At 43.2% G+C, this 22,409-nt stretch overlaps 1 protein-coding gene and 1 non-coding gene across 2 annotated transcripts in view; one reads left to right on the forward strand and one right to left on the reverse strand.

The window, feature by feature from the left end:
- Positions 1 to 15,382, reverse strand: part of CRLF3 (cytokine receptor like factor 3) — a 44,143-nt gene extending 28,761 nt beyond the window's left edge. Inside the window, exon 1 of the mRNA XM_066363779.1 lies at positions 15,189 to 15,382. Coding sequence (XP_066219876.1) covers positions 15,189 to 15,305 — 117 coding nt within the window. The 5' untranslated portion in view covers positions 15,306 to 15,382. The remainder of the gene's footprint in view (positions 1 to 15,188) is intronic.
- On the forward strand, positions 12,808 to 12,943 carry LOC136396068 (small nucleolar RNA SNORA5). The gene has a single exon (XR_010749494.1). It is a non-coding gene; the product is annotated as a small nucleolar RNA SNORA5 (small nucleolar RNA).
- Positions 15,383 to 22,409: the final 7,027 nt, after the last annotated feature.

The raw sequence follows: 22,409 nt of genomic DNA on the forward strand, positions 1-22,409 counted from the left end.
AGAAAAATACAAAAAAAAACCCAGCAGGGTTTCTTCTCCTCCTTTCTTGGTGCTTCTCCTTCTTAAAAAAATTTAAAAAAAGAAAAAAAAAAAGAGAAAGCGATTAATGAACAACTAAGGGGCTGCAACGAAGAACTAATGCTTCTCATCTCTCTTCCTTCCTTCCTGTCTGTCTGTTCCTATCTGTCCCTCTCTGACTCTTTCTTTGTCACAGAAAAAGTGGAGTTAGTCATGTGTGCTTTTAAGACCTTATTAAAAGAACCAGGGAGAGAATGTCTTTTGATTTTGATACATTACCTGGAATAGTATCAGAAATGCAGAAAATCTCAGGCCTCACCCAGAGCTACTGGATCAGAACCTGCATTTTAAACAAGATCCCCAGGTGACTAAGCCAGAAACAAGTGAAGACAACAAGCCAGAACACTGTAATGTAGTTCACACCCCACCACCACCAAGAGGAAATACTGCAGCTGAACACCATCCCAACCAGGTCTCACTCTCTAACGGATACAGCACATACAGCACATACAGATACAGCACACACAGGAAGTGCACTGGTTAGGTAAAGTCAATTTCCTCTTTAGAAAGAATTCAAAAGCTCCTTCAGCTGTTGCAGGGCCTATGTTTTGTTTTTCTTTCAGAACCTCAGAAAAAAAAGGAAGTATGTGAACACAAAGCAGTGAGAGGGTCAGGGAAGGGATAATGCATTTCCAAATCCCCTCCTGTACTTTCATTGTAAATTTATTCCCTTTAGTTCACAGAAACCCAACCACCGCTGTTTCAAATTTCTTATTACCTTGGCATCATTTTCTTCTCCCTGAAATAGTTCACAGCTTAAAGCCTTGGTCACTTTAAGCCAAGCATGTAAACAAGTGCATTTGCTTAGCTTTATGACCTTTTAAAAAATGAGGGCTTCACTGCTGAGTGAACTTGTTCCTATTTGATGTGGTAACATGGTCCAATGTATTCATGGTTAGCTGATTAAAACTTAATGACTCTGAGAGGTGGGTCTGCACTGTTTATGTCGAAGAAAGTAAAGCTCAAAGATGGCATAAAGCCCTCGCTGGGTTGCTTCGTTGGTTAGAGCGTTGTCCCAATATGCCACGTTGTAGGTTCGAGTCTCAGGGCACACACAAGAATCAACCAATGAAAGCATAAATAAGTTGAACAATAAACTGAGGTTTTCCCTCTCTCTCCCTTTCCTCTCTTCTTTTCTCTCAAATCAATTTTTTAAAAAAAGGATGTCAAATAACTTCCCCAAGACTTGCCAGTGCCAGAAACATTCTGACTCCAAGGAGAAACATTCTGACTCCAAGGACTTCAGTATTCTACATGCCAAGTTGTTTGGTCCTTACAGACCCTATTTTAAAGAACTTCCAGGCCCTGGTCAGCTGGTTCAGTGGTAGAGCGTGGGCCCAGTATGTGGATGTCCCGGGTTTGATTTCTGGCCAGGGCACACAGGAGAAGTGACCATCTGCTTCTCCACCCCTCCCCCTTTTCTCACTCTTTTCCCCCCCTCCCCTTCCTGCAGCCATGGCTCAATTGGTTCAAGTGAGTTGGCACTCAGTGCTAAAGATGGCTCCAAGGCTTCCCTCTCAGGTGCTAAAAATAGTTTAGTTCCTGAGCAATGGGAGCAACAGCCCCAGATGGGCAGCGCATCGCTCCATAGAGGTCTTGCCAGGTAGATCCTGATTGGGCACATGTGGGAGTCTGTCTCTCTGCCTCTTCTCTTCCAAAAAAAAATGGAAGGGAAGGAGGGGGATAGAGAGAAAGGGAAAGAAAGGAGGAAATAAAGGAAGGAAGGAAGAAGGGGAAGGGAAGGAAGGGAAAGAGAAAGACAGAAATCAATCAATCAATCAATCCGAAGTAAACCTGTAAATTACATACTGACTGAGTCACTTCCTGCTGTAACATGAATTTCTTGTCCTTGTAGGAAGAATCGTGTGGTAGTCAACCAATTAGCCTTAAAATGGCATTCTAGGGCAAAACAACTGTGATGGTTTGTAACAAAGTAGATTTAGTAAAATTTAAATAACTTGGGTGGTAAATACACAATAAAATATACAGACACTGTATTATAAAATTGCATACCTAAAACTTACATAACTTTATTAATCAATGTTAGCCCAATAAATTCAACAAAAAAAATTTTTTTAAAATAAAACAATATAAAGGATATTCAACTCAAGGTCTCAAAAAAAGAAACTGTAATATACACTGTTTATCTTGATAATATTCTGAACCAATTTTCCACTAAAACCTTTACTGTAACAGACCATTAAAACTTATTTACAAAGTTTCCACTGCAGTTGCTTAATTCTATATAACAGGACAAACAGGACAGAATAGAATAGAATGCTTATTTCAGGATATTAAGTAACTGAATATCCTCTATCTCCTCTAAAACATGCATCTTCATGACTTTATAGAAAAGAATTTTTATCTTCCAAATTAAATCTAAGAATTTTTCCCCCAATTATTTTGTGAATAGGAAACTAAAACTATTTTAAAATTAGAGACTGGCTTTTAAATACCATTAGTTAACAAGAACATAGGGATGAGATACAAAAGGCAAAGATACAGAACAGTCAACTGAAATTAAAAAGGGTAACCAAAATGTTTCTTCTCAGTTCATATGAAATGTACTGCAGTAGTTAAAATTTGTCTCTGCAATGACACCAAGGCATTAGTCAATAATAACAATATAGTATTATGTAGCTTCGTCTACTAAATACCTACTGTGTGCCAGGCACTTGCATCTATGGTTTTACTTAAATTCTACCACAACCCTATGAAGGAAGCCTCTGTAGATGAGTAACAAACACATGAGTCAGAGAGATGAACTTGCCCACATCACAAAGCTAGTAAAGTGGCAGAGAATTTGAATTATCTGATTCATAAGTATCAGTATGGACTCAAAAGTGCTGCTGTATTTCTTTCTTATCTCTCTTAAGATTAAACTTTTTAAAAATGCTTATTTGGAAACTTTCAAAAAGAAAGTATTTATTATATGATATGGTAGTCTGTTACATTAGCGGCCCCCAGTGAACCACAACTTTTGGTGCTTATGTTCGTGTACAGACCTCTCCCTAGAATATAGACTGGATCTGTAACTAGCAATGCAGTCAATGTACACAGCTATAAAGCAGAACTCATGCTCTGCCAGTTCCAGGTCTCAACCTTCAGAAAACCAGCAATCTTATGTTTTTGGCCTTTTGGGAGTCCTAGGTCGCCATATAAGAAGTATGTCTACCTTTCTGGAGAGAACAAGTGGACAGAGGAGGACAGTGAGAAGGGTGGGAGGGAGGAAAAGAGAGTGGCGATGAGGCCCAGCCATACCAGAATTCTGACTGACTCCTGCCACCACTAAGGCTCCGAAAAGGTTAAGTGAACATTCTATCTTGAACATTCCAGCCTTCGCTGCCATCTGATTGCAATTACATGAGTGTTGCCAGCAAACTTAGGAGAAACGGCCAACTGTGCTCCAGTCAACCCCCAGAAGAGCAAGCAAACAAAATGATTGCTTTTTAAGTCCTTACACTTTAGCATAGTTTATGTAGCAACAAATAACCATATCATACAATCAAACATTTAATTCTTGATTATCTGCATTAATGAGGTGGTGCATATAATCAAGACCATGAACAATATTAAAAAAAAAAATCTGCAAAATTATACCCACAACATTCATAAAGCACTCATTCAGTATTTAATGAAGTCTAGTACATTTCAGGAACTGGGGTTATAAAGATAAATAAGGCATGGTCCTGACCTTAAAAAAAGAAAAAACAGGCCCTGGCCGGTTGGCTCAGTGGTAGAGCGTCAGCCTGGCGTGCAGGAGTCCCAGGTTCGATTCCCGGCCAGGGCACACAGGAGAGGCGCCCATCTGCTTCTCCACCCCTCCCCCTCTCCTTCCTCTCTGTCTCTCTCTTCCCCTCTCACAGCCAGGGCTCCATTGGAGCAGAGTTGGATGGCTCTGTGGCCTCTGCCTCAGGCACTAGAATGGCTCTGGTTGCAACAGAGCGACGCCCCAGATGGGTGGAGCATCGCCTCCTAGTGGGCGGGCCAGGTGGATCCCAGTCTGGTGCATGCGGGAGTCTGTCTGACTGCCTCCCCATTTCCAACTTCAGGAAAAAAAACCCTGTCGCCTGACCAGGCAGTGATGCAGTGGATAGAGCAGCAGACTGGGTCGCGGAGGACCCAGGTTTGAAACCCTGGGGTGGCCGGCTTGAGCACAGGCTCACCAGATTGATCCCAAAGATCGCTGGCTTGAAGCCCAAGGTTGCTTGCTTGAGCAAGGGGTCATTTGCTCTGCTGTAGCCACCCCGCCAATCCCATCAAGGCATATATGAGAAAACAATCAATGAACAACTAAGGTGCTACAATGAATAACTGATGCTTCTCATCTCTCTCCTTTCTTGTATGTTTGTCCCTATCCCTCTCTGACTCTGTCTCTGTCAAAACAACAACAACAAAACTGTCATTATGGTAAAGGAGATAGCTGCATGTACATGTAACTATAGTAAAATGTAGTATTAAGTTCTTACATACGTAGGATAGCCACAAACTGCTATCAGAGCTCAAAAAGAACATTATTTTGGGAAAGAGAGCAGGAGAGAAGTAGGAGATGTCACTTTGAATAACAGAAATATTAAAGGTATTATTATTACAGCTAATATTTATTAAGCATTTCATATGTCTCAGACATTGTGCTAAACATTTAAAATATAGTTCTCATTTTAATTCCCATATTGGCCAAGGAAAATAGGTACAATTCTTATTCTCATTGTACAGATAAGGTAACTGAGGATCAGGAAAGTTAAGTTTCTCAAAGTCTCAAAGCTAGTAGGGGCAAGTACTGACAAAGTAAAATAACTGCAAATATAAGTGATTCATTCATAGCTCTCAATAATAAAAATTCATCCTACAACTGTTTGACTTTTTAGATCAAAAATTAGTCATATTATTTACCAGGTTTACAGTAATAAGAATAGTTCTTTATCGCCTGATCAGGCACTGGTGCAGTGGATAGAGCATCAGCCAAGGATGCTGATGACCCAGGTTTGAAACTCCGAGGTCGCCAGCTTGAGCATGGCTCATCTGGCTTAAGCATGGGATCACAGAAATGACCCCATGGTTATTGGCTTGAAGCCCAAGGTTGCTGGCTAGAGCAAGGGGCCACTGGTTTGACTTGAGCCCCTGGATCAAGGCACATATGAGAAGCAATCAATGAACAACTAAAGTGCCACAACTATGAGCTGATGCTTCTCATCTCTCTTCCTTCCTGTTTCTCTCGCTAAAAAAAAAACCTATACAGTTTCAGCCAGGTGCCTCGATTGGTTAAAGCGTTACCCTGATACACAAAGGTTGTGGGTTTCATCTCTAGTCAGGGCACAAAGCGTAAGAGATCAATGTTTCTGTCTCTTCTCTCTCTAAAAATCAATAAATGAAATTTTAAAAGAAAAAGAAAAACTCTGTACAAAAAACCTGATATTCACACACTTTTGTGTGTGTGTGTGTGTGTGTGTGTGTGTGTGTGTTTCCAAAGTTAGAAGCAGGGAGGCAATCAGACAGACTCTCACATGCGCCTGACCAGGATCCACCTGGCATGCCCACCAGGAGATGATGCTCTGCCCATCTGGGGCATTGTTTCGTTGCAACCAGAACCACTCTAGCACCTGAGACAGAGGCCACGGAGCCATCCTCAGTGCCCAGGCCAACTTTGCTCCAATAGAGCCCTGGCTGCAGGAGGGGAAGAGAGAGAGAGAGGAAGGAGAGGGGGAAGGGTGGAGAAGCAGATGGGCGCTTCTTCTATGTGTCCTGACTGGGAATCGAACCCAGGACTTCCACACGCCAGGCTGACGCTCAACCGCTGAGCCAACTGGCCAAGGCCATTCACACACTTTTTAATTAACATCATTGATTTTTTTTGTGTAACAGAGACATAGAGACAGAGAGAGGGACAGATAGGGACAGACAGACAGAAAGGGAGAGAGATGAGAAGCATCAATTCTTCACTGCAGCTCCTTAGTTGTTCATTCATTGCTTTTTCATATATGCCTTGACCAGGGCGCCACAGCCAATCAAGTGACCGCTTGCTCAAGCCAGGAACCTTGGGCTCAAATTGGTGAGCCTTGCTCAAACCAGATGAGCCCAGGCTCAAGCTGGCGACCTCTGGGTCTCAAACCTGGGTCCTCCGCTTCCCAGTCCAATGCTCTATCCACTGCTCATCACCGCTGGTCAGGCTAACATCACTGATTTTAACATTATTGATTTAGAATGCTTGTTTTAATTCTTATACATATATCATTCTATATTTCAAGTGAGTTTTAGATTCAACAACAGCTTCAGAGTGTCATGTTTAAAGACAATCTGTGAAAAGACTTATTCAAAAGAAGAGGACTGAAAAGCCAATGTAAATAAGTGGTCTTCTGCACACAAATATGTGTTCAGCCTTTTTTTTTTTCCTTGGTTGTTGATTATTTAGTATTGCTTCTAAAGATTTGCTTCTAGTGTTTTGGTGTACCTGAGTCAATTAATTTTAGCCTACCACCAACCAATGCTCCATAGGTACTTATGTAATAAACTCTATTCACCTATTCCACAAAAATTAAATTGCATATGGGAAAATTTTCATAAATGCTTATGCTATAGTTAGTTAAGAGAAAAAACAGGCATAAAGTTACGTATACAGTAGTCTCTCAACTTTGCAAAATAATGCCTAGAGGGATACAGCAAAATGTTAAAAATGGTTGTCTCATGTAGTAGAATTATGGGTTATTTGAAAATTATTTCATCCATTCCTGGTTTTCCTCAGCTCTAGACTTAACCTTTTCTTAGGACACTATAACAGGGGCATTTTAAGTACTATGGCAGTTAGAAATTATTTCAAACAGATTTTTGGACTGTTTTGAAAATGGTAACAGAAGGGGAAGTGGGAGATAAAAGAAGCAATAATAGCTTTCTTTTCTTTGCTGAGCTACTAAGACTTCCTGCCCTGGTTCTCTGAAATAACTTTTTTTTCCTGCCGAGTTCAGTATCTGTCCCTATCTTTAACTACTATGCCATGTTTTCAAATCCTGTGGGTAATAATCTATAAAAATATCTGGAACTGTACATTAGGGATATCAAGAGTATGAGTTAAATCTGCAAGAAATTATCTGAAATCAACTATTAAAAATTGAAAACAAAATACTACAAAAGAAAAATGGTCACATTACAGATGTTAAGACACTCTAGGACAGCACTGGCTTGAGATTGTCAATTATTCACTTGAATATCATTGCATACTTATCTAACAAACCTATGATATTCCAAACAATGTTTCAATCTTTTTGAAACTTGATTTTAGGGAGGAAGAAGGGGGCATTGATTTGTTGTTCCACTTATGTATGCATTGATTGGTTGTTTCTTGTATGTGCCCTGACTGGGAATATAACCTGCAACCTGGGCGTTGTCTGGACAACGCTCTAACCAACTGAGCTAACCAGCCAGGGCCAATGTTCTAATCTTTAGGATAAGCCATAGCAATTTATGACATCACACCTGGGGTTTAGATTAAACTACAGAAATCAGCAGAGAGCTGATAAAGTGGTAAGGATATACTCTAAGGCAGTGTGCCTCAGGTTTTTAATGTGCATATATATCACACCTGGCAATCTCATTAAAGTGTAGGTTATGATTCAGGAGGTCTGGGTGGGGCCTGACTCTTGCATTCTTCACAAACTCTCAGGTCATGATGCCACTGCTGTGGTCACGGACCACACTGGTAGTAGCAAGGATCAAAGGGACACTATTGACCAGAGTTGGGCAGGGTCCTCACTAAATAATATCTTAATTAGGTACAAGGATCTGGCCCTTTACTCTGAAAGAGCAGAGACTTGTTTTTTGTCAATGCCCTGAGAGGCCCTGAATCACACCAACTAAAAACAGAAATGGCCTGACCTGTGGTGGCGCAGTGGATAAAGTGTCAACCTGGAAACGCTGAGGTTGCCGGTTCAAAATCCTGGGCTTGCCTGGTCAAGGCACATATGAGAGTTGATGCTTTCTGCTCCTCCCCCCTTCTGTCTCTCTCTCTCTCTCTCCCCCCCCCCCCTCTATAATGAATAAATAAAATCTTTATAAAAAATTAATTAAAAACAGAAATGCCTGACCTGTGGTGGTGCAGTGGATAAAGTGTTGACCTGGAAAGCCAAGGTCACCAGTTCAAAACCCCGGGGTTGCCCTGTCAAAGCACATAAAGGAAGCAACTACTAGGAGTTGATGCTTCCCACTCCCCACCCCGTCTTTCTCTCTCTCTTTCTTCTCTCTAAAATCAGTAAGTAAAATCTTAAAATAAAAGGCAGAGGAAGACCAACACATTCATTTTAGAGAGTGAACTATACGTACACAGACTAGAATATTGGTATTTCTCACTCCAGTACTTCAAGTTAATCCCCCTTTGATAATATGCAAAGATGAAGTGTCTAGATGTGCAAAGCTGAAGACTAGGCCCTGAATAGTGGCAATGTCATCACGGTAGTGTCACTTTGTAAGGCATATCTGGCTGGCCAGCTGACATCACACTGTGACATCTTTTCTTTTGTTTTGTTTTCTTCTTTTCCAAGCCAGAGGAGAGGAGATAGACTCCCCTTTGTGCCCTGACCAAGATCCACCCAGCCACCCCATCTGGGGCAGATGCTCTGCCCATCTGGGGCCATGCTCACAACTGAGCTATTTTTAGCACCTGCGGCAGTGGCTCCAGGGAGCCATCCTCACTTGAATCAATCAATCAATCCATGGCTGTGAGAGAAGAAGAGAGAGGAGAGAGAAGGAGAAAGAAGGGGGAGGGAGAGCGGTGGAAAAGCAGATGGTTGCTTCTCCTGTGTGCCCTGACTGGGAATTGAACCCAGGGCATCCACGCTCCAAGCTGACACTCTACCACTGAGCCCATCGACTAAGGTTGGTGTTTTTAATTTCTTATTGAATTTATTAGGAGACATTGGTCAATAAAATTATACAGGTTTCAAGTGTACAATTCTGTAACACATCTTCTATAAATTGTACTGTGTTTATCACCCCAAGTCAACCACATGACATCTTTTTTTTTTTTTAACCACATGACATCATGATCAGCTATCTCCACTTACAACAGGCAAGAAAGCCAACTCTATAGAAATAAACAAGTGATGAAAAACACAACGGAAGTAAAACCTAAAAATGAGCCTGACCAGTGGGTGGCGCAGTGGACAGAGCGTCGGACTGGGATGTGGAGGACCCAGGTTCGAGACCCTGAGGTCACCAACTTGAGCATGGGCTCAACTGGTTTGAGCAAAAGCTCACCAGCTTGGACCCAAGGTCGCTGGCTCCAGCAAGGGGTTACTCGGTCTGCTGAAGGCCCACGGTCAAGGTACATATGAGAAAGCAATCAATGAACAACTAAGGTATCAAAATGAAAAACTGATGATTGATGCTTCTCATCTCTCTCCGTTCCTGTCTGTCTGTCCCTATCTATCCCTCTCTCTAAAAAAAAAAAAAAAAAAAATCTAAAAATGAATATACAAGAATTTATTTATTTATTGTACCTGTTTTGCTTTTAAGGGTAGTAGTCTAATGATCAGCTATCAAAGGAAAGAGCAAATCCATGAAGGCTATGGTCTATTTCACTACCCACAATATTTCTGGGACCTAGAACAATCTCTGATCTACAGTAGGCCCCCGATAAATATTTACTGAGTAAATAAAGGAGTATTTAAGGAGAGTTGGAGTTAATTTCTTTGGTATTTTCATCTTAGCACCAAGGATTCCAGGGAGCTATTGAGAACTATTCTAAATAATTTCAACATCAGTTAGGCCAGACGAGCTGTATACATTATCTGATTTCCTGAAGACAACTAATAAACATCTTGACAACCTTTAATTTACTGAAACAGTAAGAGTTACAGACTACCCTTGCATTCCTACATAGAACTTCCTTTTCTCTTAAGACAGAGGGTATAGTGGGGGGGGGGGGGGCATAAACTTAAGGACAAGAGGAGAAACTGCTACATGCTGGCAGCTGTTTTTGACAAAATAACTTAAAAGATTTTTACTCTTCTAGACTTTCATTATTATGACTTATTTACATGAGACAAATATCATGAGAGTTTTAAAAGGTAAGAAAGAAAAGCAAAGATAAAAAGCATGCCAAGAGGTCTTGGAAAAGTTAAAAGGTTACCATACCACTCAGCATTCCTAAGTATATACACACTAAAAAACCTGAAAACCTGTCACATAAAATCTTATACATAAATATTCTTAGCAACATTATTCATAATAGTCAAAAACTGAAAATAACCCAATTGTCTATCAATTGAAGAATAGATAAATAAAATGGTTAGCCACACAGTGAATATTATCCACTCATTAAAAGGAACAAAGTAGCCCGACCAGGCGGTGGCCCAGTGGATAGAGCGTCGGACTGGGATATGGAAGACCCAGGTTAGAGACCCCAAAGTCAACAGCTTGAACGCAGGCTCATCTGGTTTGAGCAAAGCTCACCAGCTTGGACCCAAGGTTGCTGGCTTGAGCAAGAGGTTACTCAGTCTGCTATAGCCCCATGGTCAAGGCACATAAGAGAAAGCAATCAATGAACAACTAAGGTGTCACAATGAAGAACTGATGATTGATGCTTCTCATCTCTCTCCATTCCTGTCTGTCTGTCCCTATCTATCCCTCTCTCTGACTCTCTCTGTCTTGAAAAAAAAAAAAAGGAACAAAGTATTGATACATACTACCTCATGTATGAACCTTGAAAACTTTTTTTTTCCAATGAGGAGGAGATGCAGAGAGACAGACTCCCACATGGACAGAGATCCACCCGGCAAGTCCACTAGGGGGTGATGCTCTGCCCATCTGGGGCACTGCTCTGATGCTCAGCAACTGAGCTCTTTTTAGCACCTGAGGTGGAGGCCATGGAGCCATCCACAGTGCCTGGAGCCAACTTGCTCCAATTGAGCTATGGCTGTAAGAAAGGACAAGAGGGGGACAGGGGGAGAAGCAGACGGGCACTCCTATGTGCCCTCACCAGGAATCAAACCTGGGACATACACACACGCTGGGTCAACACTTTATCACTGAGCCAGCTGGCCAGGGCCAGAACCTGGATAACATGTTAAGTCAAAGAAGTCAGTCATGCCTGACCAGGCAGTGGCGCAGTGGGCAGACTGGGATGCCGAGGACCCAGTTTCGAGACCCCGAGGTCACCAGCTTGAGCGTGGGCTCATCTGGTTTGAGCAAAAGCTCACCAGCTTGAGCCCAAGGTCACTGGCTTGAGCAAGGGGTTACTCTGTCTGCTGGAGGCCCGTGGTCAAGGCACATATGAGAAAGCAGTCAATGAACAACTAAGGTGTCACAATGCACAACGAAAAACTAATGATTGATGCTTCTCATCTCTCTCCGTTCCTGTCTGTCCCTATCTATCCCTCTCTCTCTCTCTCTGTCTCTGTAAAAAAAAAAAAAAAAAAAAAGTCAGTCACAAGAGGCCACAGAGTATATGATTTCATTTATATGAAATGTTCAGAATAAGCAAATCCAGATAAAGAATGAAAGTAGTTTATGCCTAACCTTGGTGATGCAGTGGATGAAGTGTTGACCTGGAATGTTAAGGTCTCAGGTTCAAAACCCCAGACTTGCCCAGTCAAGGTAAATACTAGAAGCAACTACTACGAGCTGATACTTCCCACTTCTCCCTACGTTTATCTCTCTCCTCACTCTAAAATCAACAAATAAAACCTTTAAAAAAGAAAGAGAGAGAGAGAGAGAGAGAAAGAGAGGGAGAGAGGGAGGGAGGGAGGGAGGGAGGGAGGGAGGGAGGGAGGAAGGAAGGAAGGAAGGAAAGTTTAGTGGGGCTGGAGGAGTGACAGCTAACAGGTATGAGATTTCTTTTTGGGGTGATAAAAATATTTTATAATTAGCCTGGCCACATGGTGGCGCAGTGGATAGAGCGTCGGACTGGGATGCGGAAGGATCCAGGTTCGAGACCCCGAGGTCGCCGGCTTGAGCGCAGGCTTATCTGGTTTGAGCAAAAAGCTCACCAGCTTGGACCCAAGGTCGCTGGCTCCAGCAAGGGGTTGCTCGGTCTGCTGAAGGCCCGCGGTCAGGGCACATATGAGAAAGCAATCAATGAACAACTAAGAAGTCACAACGCGCAACGAAAAACTAATGATTGATGCTTCTCATCTCTCTCTGTTTCTGTCTGTCCCTGTCTATCTCTGCCTCTGTAAAAAAAAAAAAAAAAAATTTATAATTAGATTGTGGTCATACTTGCATATCTTTATGAATATACTAAAAACTGCTGACTTGTACACTTGTACACAGATTTTATGGTATGTGAATTATCTCAATTAAAAAAAATCATTCTAGCCTGACCAGGTGGTGGCGCAGTGGAAAGAGCGTCGGACTGGGATGCGGAAGGACCCAGGTTCGAGACCCCGAGGTCGCCAGCTTGAGCGCGGGCTCATCTGGCTTGAGCAAAAAGCTCACCAGCTTGGACCCAAGGTTGCTGGCTCCAGCAAGGGGTTACTCGGTCTGCTGAAGGCCCACGGTCAAGGCACATATGAGAAAGCAATCAATGAACAACTAAGGTGTTGCAACGAAAAACTAATGATTGATGCTTCTCATCTCTCTCCGTTCCTGTCTGTCTGTCCCCGTCTATCTCTGCCTCTGTAAAAAAAAAAAAAAAATCATTCCACCCTGGCTGGGTAGCTCAGTTGGTTAGAGTGTTGTCCTGATACACCAAGGTTGTGGGTTCAATTCCTGGTCAGAGCACATACAAGAATCAACCAATGTCACAGCCAAGTCAAATTCAACACCCATTCCCATCACAGCAGGGGCTGGCCTAAATGGCTGCTACAGCAAGCTCCACAACTCATGGGCTCTGGGTCCCTGCCCTGGGACCTGGGGATAAATTTGGCTGCAGACATGGGGAGGAAAAAAAAAAAAATCAACCAATGAATGCATAAATAAGTGAAACAAACTGATGTTTCTCTCTCCCCCTCCCCCTTCCTCTAAAATCAATAAATGAAAAAAAAATTAAGTCATTCCCCCCAAAATAAAATCAGCAAATAAAAGATACACAAAAAGGGGTGGGGGTGCAGGTGTTATATTCAGTGGGACACTTGAATCTATATAAACATAATCAAATAAAATTAAATAAAAATTTTTTAAATACACAAAAAAGAGGGCATCCATTCCTCTCTGCTCTCCCCAGCCATTCCCCATACAAAATCTTTGACTAAAAAGCCATATTTTATATAGTTATTTGGAAAATGACTGGAACCCTAAAAATACCCTAACCACCAAACAAAAGCAGGTGCTTATTTTGATAACATTTTTGTAGCACAGATCTTCCTTAAAGTGCAAGTTGCCAGGGGGCTTACTCTACAAACACAAACAATCCATTAGAGTTAAGCTTTGAGGAGAAACACCATTGTAACTAGCACTGGTATAAAACAGATTCCAGTTCAGAAGAGACCTACAATATAATCATAAGTCAATGTCCTCAGAAACCAAACTGTGATGGATGTTCTTAGTGTTTTCTGTCTCAATCCCAAGAGAATGGGCCTAAAAAAACAAAAAAAAACAAAACCCCATACTAAACTACACAAAATTATCAGAAAGTATGTCCTGTATTTAAATTATTAGTTATAAAATTTTAAAGAAAAAAGTTTGGAAATTTAATACTAAACCACTCAGCATGTGATCATACAAAAATTATTTGAATGCATTCAGTATCACACCAGAAATCAATAAGTACTAAGGTGCTAAACTCATTCATTGTTAACTCTACTGCTTAATTGCTGATGCTGCTAAACAATAGTCCTGTTCATACATAAGATACCTTAACTGGTTGAAACATTAGTCATATAAGAAGAAATACTTTAATCTCTTTTTAAACTACATCCTAGATTTAAAACCTCTATTTCAAATTAGCAGAAGGAATAATACAGATGTTTTCAAATGGAAATCAAGACAAATACATCGGAAGGCTTAGAAAAGCATTCACTAAACCAAGATAACCATATCTAGGGTTTGCTCCTAAACTATGAATGATGCCTAGTCTACCACAGCTCTATAGGTCTTTAAAATGTATAAAACATAAAGCATTTTGAGTATCCATAATGATGAGACCATCCAAAGACACTGTTTTATAGCACTATTCTGCCAGTTGTACGTTTTCAGATTCTATGCAGCACAGGAGGTACTAGGATGACAACATAGATTAATATCAATGTGATGAAATCCACTCACTCAAATGAACCCACTTACTCAAGATGCATTTGTTATGCATCTACGCTAACAGCAGTTTGGGAATTATCTCTCCTATCACACACTGGGAGTGGGTTATATCTTTTTCTGTTTAAGTTCCAGGGTGTAGTAGGGAAACCATGTGGCTCTCCCATATCTTTGATAACCATGTTCACAGGGAACAGATAACTGCGGTCATCTGAAAGTATATTTAGCTTCTCCTTTCAATACTCTTCTCTTTAAATCTGTTTTGCCATTTCCCTACACCTTTGGATTCCATGTACCAAGTATTTGATTTCCTTTCTTCTGCCTTTCCAACACAGCTTCACCTTGATTTCTAAACTATCCAGCATGAAATATTAAGTACTACTCTCAGGCATCAATCCCATTCATTTTAGCGTTAACTCTACTGCTTCTCTCTCTCTCTCTCTCTCTCTCTCTAATCCTCCCCTTCCAATACCCATTTTGCCCTCACCTTTAACTCCCCAAAGTCACCACCCCACATTTTCCTAAGGCTCTCTAAAACCAGTCTACATTCCCACAGCAGGTTTTCCCCAAAAAACCTTTCCCAACTCTCCCCACTCTTCATTACCCTCTGTGACGTCCTCGGATTTTGCTCAAGTCCCTCGTTCTCCCCAACCTCCGACCCCACCCTATCACCACCTTCGCCGCACTGAATTTAGGGAACGCCCCCTCAGTCTCCGCCGATCCCCCAACCTGTTTCTTCCCCTTAAGATCCCCCCCCCCCGCACCCAACCCCAGAGCCTGCTAGGTCTCCCTGCACCTTCAGAGCCTCTTCCTTTCTCCCTCCATAGTTTTCGGACACTACCACCCCTCCGAGCCCTCCTAGCCCTCGCCCACCCGCCGGGCACCGCGCGGGCTCCCCCGGGCCCACAGCGCCCCTGCGGGCGCGGCCCTCCGACCTGCCTCCGCGCCTCCCTCAGCCCCTGCAGCCTCTGGCCCAGCTCCCGACGGTAGCTCTGCGCTGCCTCCACATTCTCGCGGGCCTCCTGCAGCAGCAGCTCGGGCTCCAGCTCCATCGCTCCTAGATCCGGCCGCTCGGCCCGCGGCTCCGGGCGCGGTTCCCAACTGTCCGGGGCGCCGCCGAGCGGCCCGGCGTGGCCAAGCGCAGGCGGAAGCGCCGCCCCGTCCCGCCCCAGGGCGGCTTTGATTGACAGCCGCCTACCGACGCATCGCGCAACCAGCGTCTGGATCCCTGCGCCGGCGGCAGCTCAGGCCCACCCGGGTTTCTCCCTGTTCCCGTGCAGCGCCTGTCCCCGGGCGACTCCTTAGGACTCGCGTGGAGGCCGGGAAAGGTTAACAACTATACCTTACGAAATGCTTCCCACACCTTATCTCATCTGGCCTCCTTGTATCTCTGTTTCTGAGAGAAGAAAACCGAAGGACAGAGGGCAATCAACGCTGACAAGCAGCAGGAATATCAACCCAGCTGACTTTTTAAATTGTCATTGTCCTACCTCCACACTGAAAGAGAATCCCAGCAGCAGCAGGTATTTTAGGAGGTTGCTTGGAACCAGACACCATAGGCCCTACCACCCAGAAGCTCGTAGTTCAATTAGGAAACCAAGACAGGCCTTAAGCGTGGACCAATGATTGGTGCAGCCCTCCAAGGCACAAGTTCAAGACAAGTGTTTGCAAAAGTTTCCTCCAAGAGCCAGCAAGAGCCATAAGGTCTCTATTATGACATTGTATGTAAAATAGATGTGACCTGTCCCTGGCCAGTTGGCTCAGTGGTAGAGCGTCGGCCTGGCGTGCAGGAGTCCCGGGTTTGATTCCTGGCCAGGGCACACAGGAGAAGCGCCCATCTGCTTCTCCACCCCTCCCCCTCTCCTTTCTCTCTGTCTCTCTATTCCCCTACTGCAGCCAAGGCTCCAGTGGAGCAAAGTTGGTCCCGGCGCTGAGGATGGCTCCATGGCCTCTGCCTCAGGTGCTAGAAGGGCTCTGGTCCCGACAGAGCGATGCCCCAGATAGGCAGAGCATCGCCCCCTGGTGGGTGTGCCAGGTGGATCCCGATGGGGTGCATGCGGGAGTCTGTCTGATTGCCTCCCCATTTCCAACTTCAGAAAAAAAAAAAATAGACGTGACCTTACGCATACAAAACGTTATGGCCTAACCAGGGGGTGGTGCAGTGTATAGAGCAGGGGTCCCAAACTAAAGCCAGGCCCGCAGGCCGCATGCAGCCCCCTGAGGCCATTTATCCGGCCCCAGGCCCCGCTTTCGGAAGGGGCACCTCTTTCATTGGTGGTCAGTGAAAGGAGCACATTGACCATCTCATTAGCCAGAGGCAGGCCCATACTTACCATTGAAATACTGGTCAGTTTGTTGATTTAAATTTACTTGTTCTTTTTTTTTTTTTTTTTAATTTTTATTTATTTATTTATTTTTTACAGAGACAGAGAGTGAGTCAGAGAGAGGGATAGACAGGGACAGACAGACAGGAATGGAGAGAGATGAGAAGCATCAATCATTAGTTTTTCCATTACGCGTTGCAACACCTTAGTTGTTCATTGATTGCTTTCTCATATGTGCCTTGACTGTGGGCCTTCAGCAGACCGAGTAACCCCTTGCTGGAGCCAGCGACCTTGGGTCCAAGCTGGTGAGCTTTGCTCAAACCAGATGAGTCTGCACTCAAGCTGGCGACCTCGGGGTCTCGAACCTGGGTCCTTCCGCATCCCAGTCCAATGCTCTATCCACTGCGCCACCTCCTGGTCAGGCTAAATTTACTTGTTCTTTATTTTAAATATTGTATTTGTTCCTGTTTTGTTTTTTTTACTTTAAAATATGTGCAGTGTGCATAGGGATTTGTTCATAGTTTTTTTTTATAGTCCGACCCTCCAATGGTCTGAGGAACAGTGAACTAGCCCCCTTTGTAAAAAGTTTAGGGACCCTTGGGATAGAGCATTGACCCTAGACCCTGAGGATCCAGGTTCAAAACCCAAGCAGCGGGCTCATCAGCTTGAGCACGGGGTCACTGGCTTGAGCCCAAAGGTCGGAGCCTTGAGCAAGTGGTCATTGGCTCAGCTGGAGTCCTCCAATTAAGGTACCTATGAGAAAGCAATCGCCTGACCAGGCAGTGGCGCAGTGGATAGACTGGGACGCGGAAGACCGGGATGCGGAAGACCCAGGTTCCAGACCCCGAAGTCGCCAGCTTGAGCCCAAGGTCGCTGGCTGGAGCAAGGAGTCACTTGGTCTGCTATAGCCCCCTGGTCAGGACACATATAAGAAAACAATCAATGAACAATGAACAACTAAGGTGCCTCAACGAAAAATTGATGCTTCTCATCTCTCTCCATTCCTGTTTGTCTGTCCCTCTGTCTGGAAAAAAAAAATCAATGAACTAGGACACAACAATAAAGTTGATGCTTCTCATCTCTCTCCTGTCTGTCACTGTCTCACTCTCTCACTTAAAAGAATAAAAACTTTGTGGATGCAAATTTGAATTTCATATAATTTTCACATGTCACAGAATATTCCTCACAAATTTTGTCAACTATTTATTTAGAAAAAGCAAAAACAGGAGGTATGTCAGATTTGGGCAATAGTTTGCTGACTTCTGGCCAGGGACGTTATAGCTGAAAGTTGCCTCAGCCAGGGAACAGAGACAGGATGTCACTTAGTCAAAGTTACACAAGGAATCTGTATTAGAAATTAAATCCCAGTGTTTCTGGCCAAACTAAAGCTTTTTCTATGACACTGTTTTGGGCTAAGTAAATGACACTTGGAACTAGAAAACTTGAGAAAAGAGAAGCCCTTCTGGAGAAAATGGAAAGTTAACTTTATCCTGAAGATAAGGTAGCCAGACATTTAGTAAATACTGTATTGGCCAATGAATCCCTCTTATTGGTTTTTGTTTTTTTTTTAATGTTTATTGTGTTGATTTTAGAGAAAGAGGAAGGGAGAGACAGGAACATTGATCTGTTCCTGTATGTGACCTGACTAGGATGGAACCAGTAACCTCTGCACTTCAGGATGACACTATAACCAACTGAACTATCCAGCCAGGGCCCCTTTATTTTTTTTTTTAAGATTTTTTTTAATTTCACTTGACCTCTGGTGGTGCAGTGGATAAAGCCTCGACGTGGAATGCTGAGGTCGCCAATTTGAAACCCTGGGCTTGCCTGGTCAAGACACATATGGATCAGCAAGGTGGCAGGATATAAAATTAATACTCAGAAATCAGAGGCATTTTTATACACTAACAATGAACTGTCAGAGAAATTAAACCTGACCAGGCGGTGGTGCAGTGGATAGAGCGTCGGACTGGGATGCGGAAGAACCAGGTTCGAGACCCTGAGGTTGTCAGCTTGAGCGCGGGCTCATCTGGTTTGAGCAAAAGCTCACCAACGTGGACCCAAGGTCGCTGGCTCGAGTAAGGGATATGAGAAAGCAATCAATGAACAGCTAAGGTGTTGCAACAAAAAACTGATGATTGATGCTTCTCATCTCTCCCCATTGCTGTCTGTCTGTCCCTATCTATCCCTCTCTCTGACTCTCTCTCTGTCTCTGTCAAAAAAAAAAAAGAGAGAGAGAAATTAAGGAAGCAATCCCCTTCACCATTGCAACCAAAAAAATAAAGTACTTAGGAATAAATTTAACCAGGGAGATTAAAGACTTATACTCGGAAAATTATAAAACATTGATAAAAGAAATCAGGGAAGATACAAACAAGGGGAAGCATATACCGTGCTCATGGTTAAGAAGAATAAACATCATTAAAATGTCTATATTACCGAAAGCAATTTATAAATTCAATGCAACACCAATTAAAATACCAATGACTTACTTCAAAGATATAGAACACATTTTCCAAAAATTTATATGGAACCAAAAAAGAACACGAATAGCCTCAGCAATCTTAAAAAAGAAGAATAAAGTGGGAGGTATCACACTTCCTGATATCAAGTTATACTACAAGGCCATTGTACTCAAAACAACTTGGTACTGGCATAAGAACAGGCATATAGATCAGTGGAACAGAACTGAGAACCCAGAAATAAACCCACACTTTTATGGACAACTGATATTTGACAAAGGAGGTAAGAGCATACAATGGAGTAAAGACAGCCTCTTCAATAAATGGTGTTGGGAAAATTGGACAGCTACCTGCAAAAAAATGAAACTAGACCACCAACTTACACCATTCACAAAAATAAACTCAAAATGGATAAAAGACTTAAATGTAAGCTGTAAAACCATAAGCATCTTAGAAGAAAACATAGGCAGTAAGCTCTCTGACATCTCTCACAGCAATATATTTGCCAACTTATCTCCACGGGCAAGTGAAATAAAAGACAGGATAAACAAATGGGACTATATCAAACTAAAAAGCTTTTGCACAGCTAACGACAATAAGAACAGAATAAAAATACAAACTACACAATGGGAGAACATATTTGACAATACATCTGATAAGGAGTTAATAACCAAAATTTATAAAGAACTTGTAAAACTCAATACCAGGAAGACAAACAATCCAATCAAAAAATGGGAGAAAGAAATGAATAGACACTTCTACAAAGAGGACATACAGATGGCCAATAGGCATATGAAAAAATGCTCAACATCGCTAATCATTAGAGAAATGCAAATTAAAACCACAATGAGATATAACCTCACACCAGACAGAATGGCGCTCATCAACAAAACAACACAGACTAAGTGCTGGCGAGGATGTGGAGAAAAGGGAACCCTCCTGCACTGCTGGTGGGAATGCAGACTGGTGCAGCCACTGTGGAAAACAGTATGGAGATTCCTCAAAAAATTAAAAATTGAACTGCCTTTTGACCCAGCTATACCACTTTTAGGAATATACCCCAAGAACACCATGGCACTGTTTCAAAAGAAGAAATGCACCCCCATGTTTATGGCAGCATTGTTCACAATAGCGAAGATCTGGAAACAGCCCAAGTATCCATCAGTGGATGAGTGGATTAAAAAGTTTTGGTACATATATACTATGGAATACTACTCAGCCATAAGAGATGACATCGGATCATTTACAACAATATGGATGGACCTTGATAACATTATACTGAGTGAAATAAGTAAATCAGAAAAAAATAAGAACTATATGATTCCATACATAGGTGGGACATAAAAATGAGACTCGGAGACATGGACAGGAGAGTGGTGGTTGCGGGGTGGGGGGAGGAAAGGGAGGGGGTTGAGGGAGGGGAGGTGCACGGAGAAAACCGGTTGGAGAGAGATGGAGGACAGTTTGACTTTGGGTGATGGGAATGCAGCATGGTCGGGTCTCAAGGTGGCCTGGAGATGTTCTCTCTGAACATATGTACCCTGGTTTGTTGATGTCACCCCATTAAAATTAATTTAAAAAATCAATTAAAAAAAAGACACAGGCCCTGGCTGGTTGGCTCAGTGGTAGAGCGTCGGCCTGGCGTGCAGAAGTCCCGGGTTCGATTCCCGGCCAGGGCACACAGGAGAGGCGCCCATCTGCCTCTCCACCCCTCCCCCTCTCCTTCCTCTCTGTTTCTCTCTTCCCCTCCCGCAGCCGAGGCTCCATTGGAGCAAAGATGGCCCAGGCGCTGGGGATGGCTCCTTGGCCTCTGCCCCAGGCGCTAGAGTGGCTCTGGTCGCAACAGAGCGACGCCCCGGAGGAGCAGAGCATCGCCCCCTGGTGGGCGTGCCGGGTGGATCCCAGTCGGGCGCATGCGGGAGTCTGACTGTCTCTCCCCGTTTCCAGCTTCAGAAAAATACAAAAAAAAAAAAAAAAAAAAAAAAAGAAAGAAAGAAAATAGCAAATACCATTAAGATTAACACAATTACATCAATAGTTAATATCAGTTTGCATAACCTGACCTAACAAGGTGGCTTCCTGTTGTTATTTGATTTCTTTTTGCCTGTCTTGTTTCAGCTCTTACATACTGTGCAGTTAAAACTATGCACTGAGGCAAAATAAACATACTCTATGTAATTGTAAATCTAATGTAAAAAAGGTAGAAGCTAAATATAATAAGATCCATGAAAACAATGCAAATGAAATACAAAATTATCATCACTACAAAGAAGTAGGTACCTTGAGACACAAGAAAACAGGCAAGAACAGCTGAGTTGATGAAACTGGGCTCCTAGCTGGTTGAGAGAAGAAATCGACAGGAAGAAATGCCTCCTTAATTCAACTAGGGGTAAAAAGTTGAAATGTCGAACCGAATGGGAGTATCTGGAGGTAAAACACTTGCCAAAATAACATTTTTATCCATGTGGGAAGAATTGCAATATATTTTTATTTCGTTTTTTGTATATTTTTTTTTGACAGAGATAGAGTCAGACAGAGGGATAGATAGGGACAAACAGGGAAGAGGGAGAGAAGAAAAGCATCAATTCTTTGTTGCATCACCACTTTTAGTTGTTCATTAATTGCTTTCTCATATGTGCCTTGACCTGGGGGCTACAGCAGACTGAGTAACCCCTTGCTTGAGCCAGCGACCTAGGGCCCAAGCTGGAGAGCCTTGCTCATACCAGATGAGCCCGCGCTCAAGCTAGCGACCTCGAGGGGTTTTTTTGTTTTTGTTTTTGTTTTTTTTAAATTCATTTTAGAGAAGAGGGGGAGAGACAGAGAGAGAGGAGAGACAGAGAGAGAGAGAGAGGAGAGACAGAGAGAGAGAAGGGGGGGAGGAGCTGGAAGCATCAACTCCCATATGTGCCTTGACCAGGCAAGCCCAGGGTTTCGAACCAGCGACATCAGCATTTCCAGGTCGATGCTTTATCCACTGCGCCACCACAGGTCAGGCGACCTCGAGGTTTTGAACCTCGGTCCTCCGCGTTTCAGTCCGAGGCTTCATCCACTGCACCACTGCCTGGTCAGGCCGTTTTCTGCATTTTTTTTTCAAACTTCCACTTTTAAATAGAGGCCAGCCTGAGGCCTCAAAAGTCTAAGGTTTTAATTTTGTCGCTAACGGACGTTAGTCAAATCAGGTCCTCCTCAGTGAAACTGGGCTTGAAAAGTCTGAATGTATAAAAACCCCGCTAGGTTTAAATTCTACGGTACAACAATTCCGGCTCCTGCAGGTTCGCCAAAGATGTATTTTGGCCCTCTGGTTTTACCGTCCGCGCAGCCTCCAGAAACAATCCTAAGCTCCGCCCCCTGCGCCCCGGAGGGCGCGAAA

This window comes from Saccopteryx leptura, chromosome 2 (genome assembly GCF_036850995.1).
Source record: "Saccopteryx leptura isolate mSacLep1 chromosome 2, mSacLep1_pri_phased_curated, whole genome shotgun sequence".
Taxonomy (NCBI): domain Eukaryota; kingdom Metazoa; phylum Chordata; class Mammalia; order Chiroptera; family Emballonuridae; genus Saccopteryx; species Saccopteryx leptura.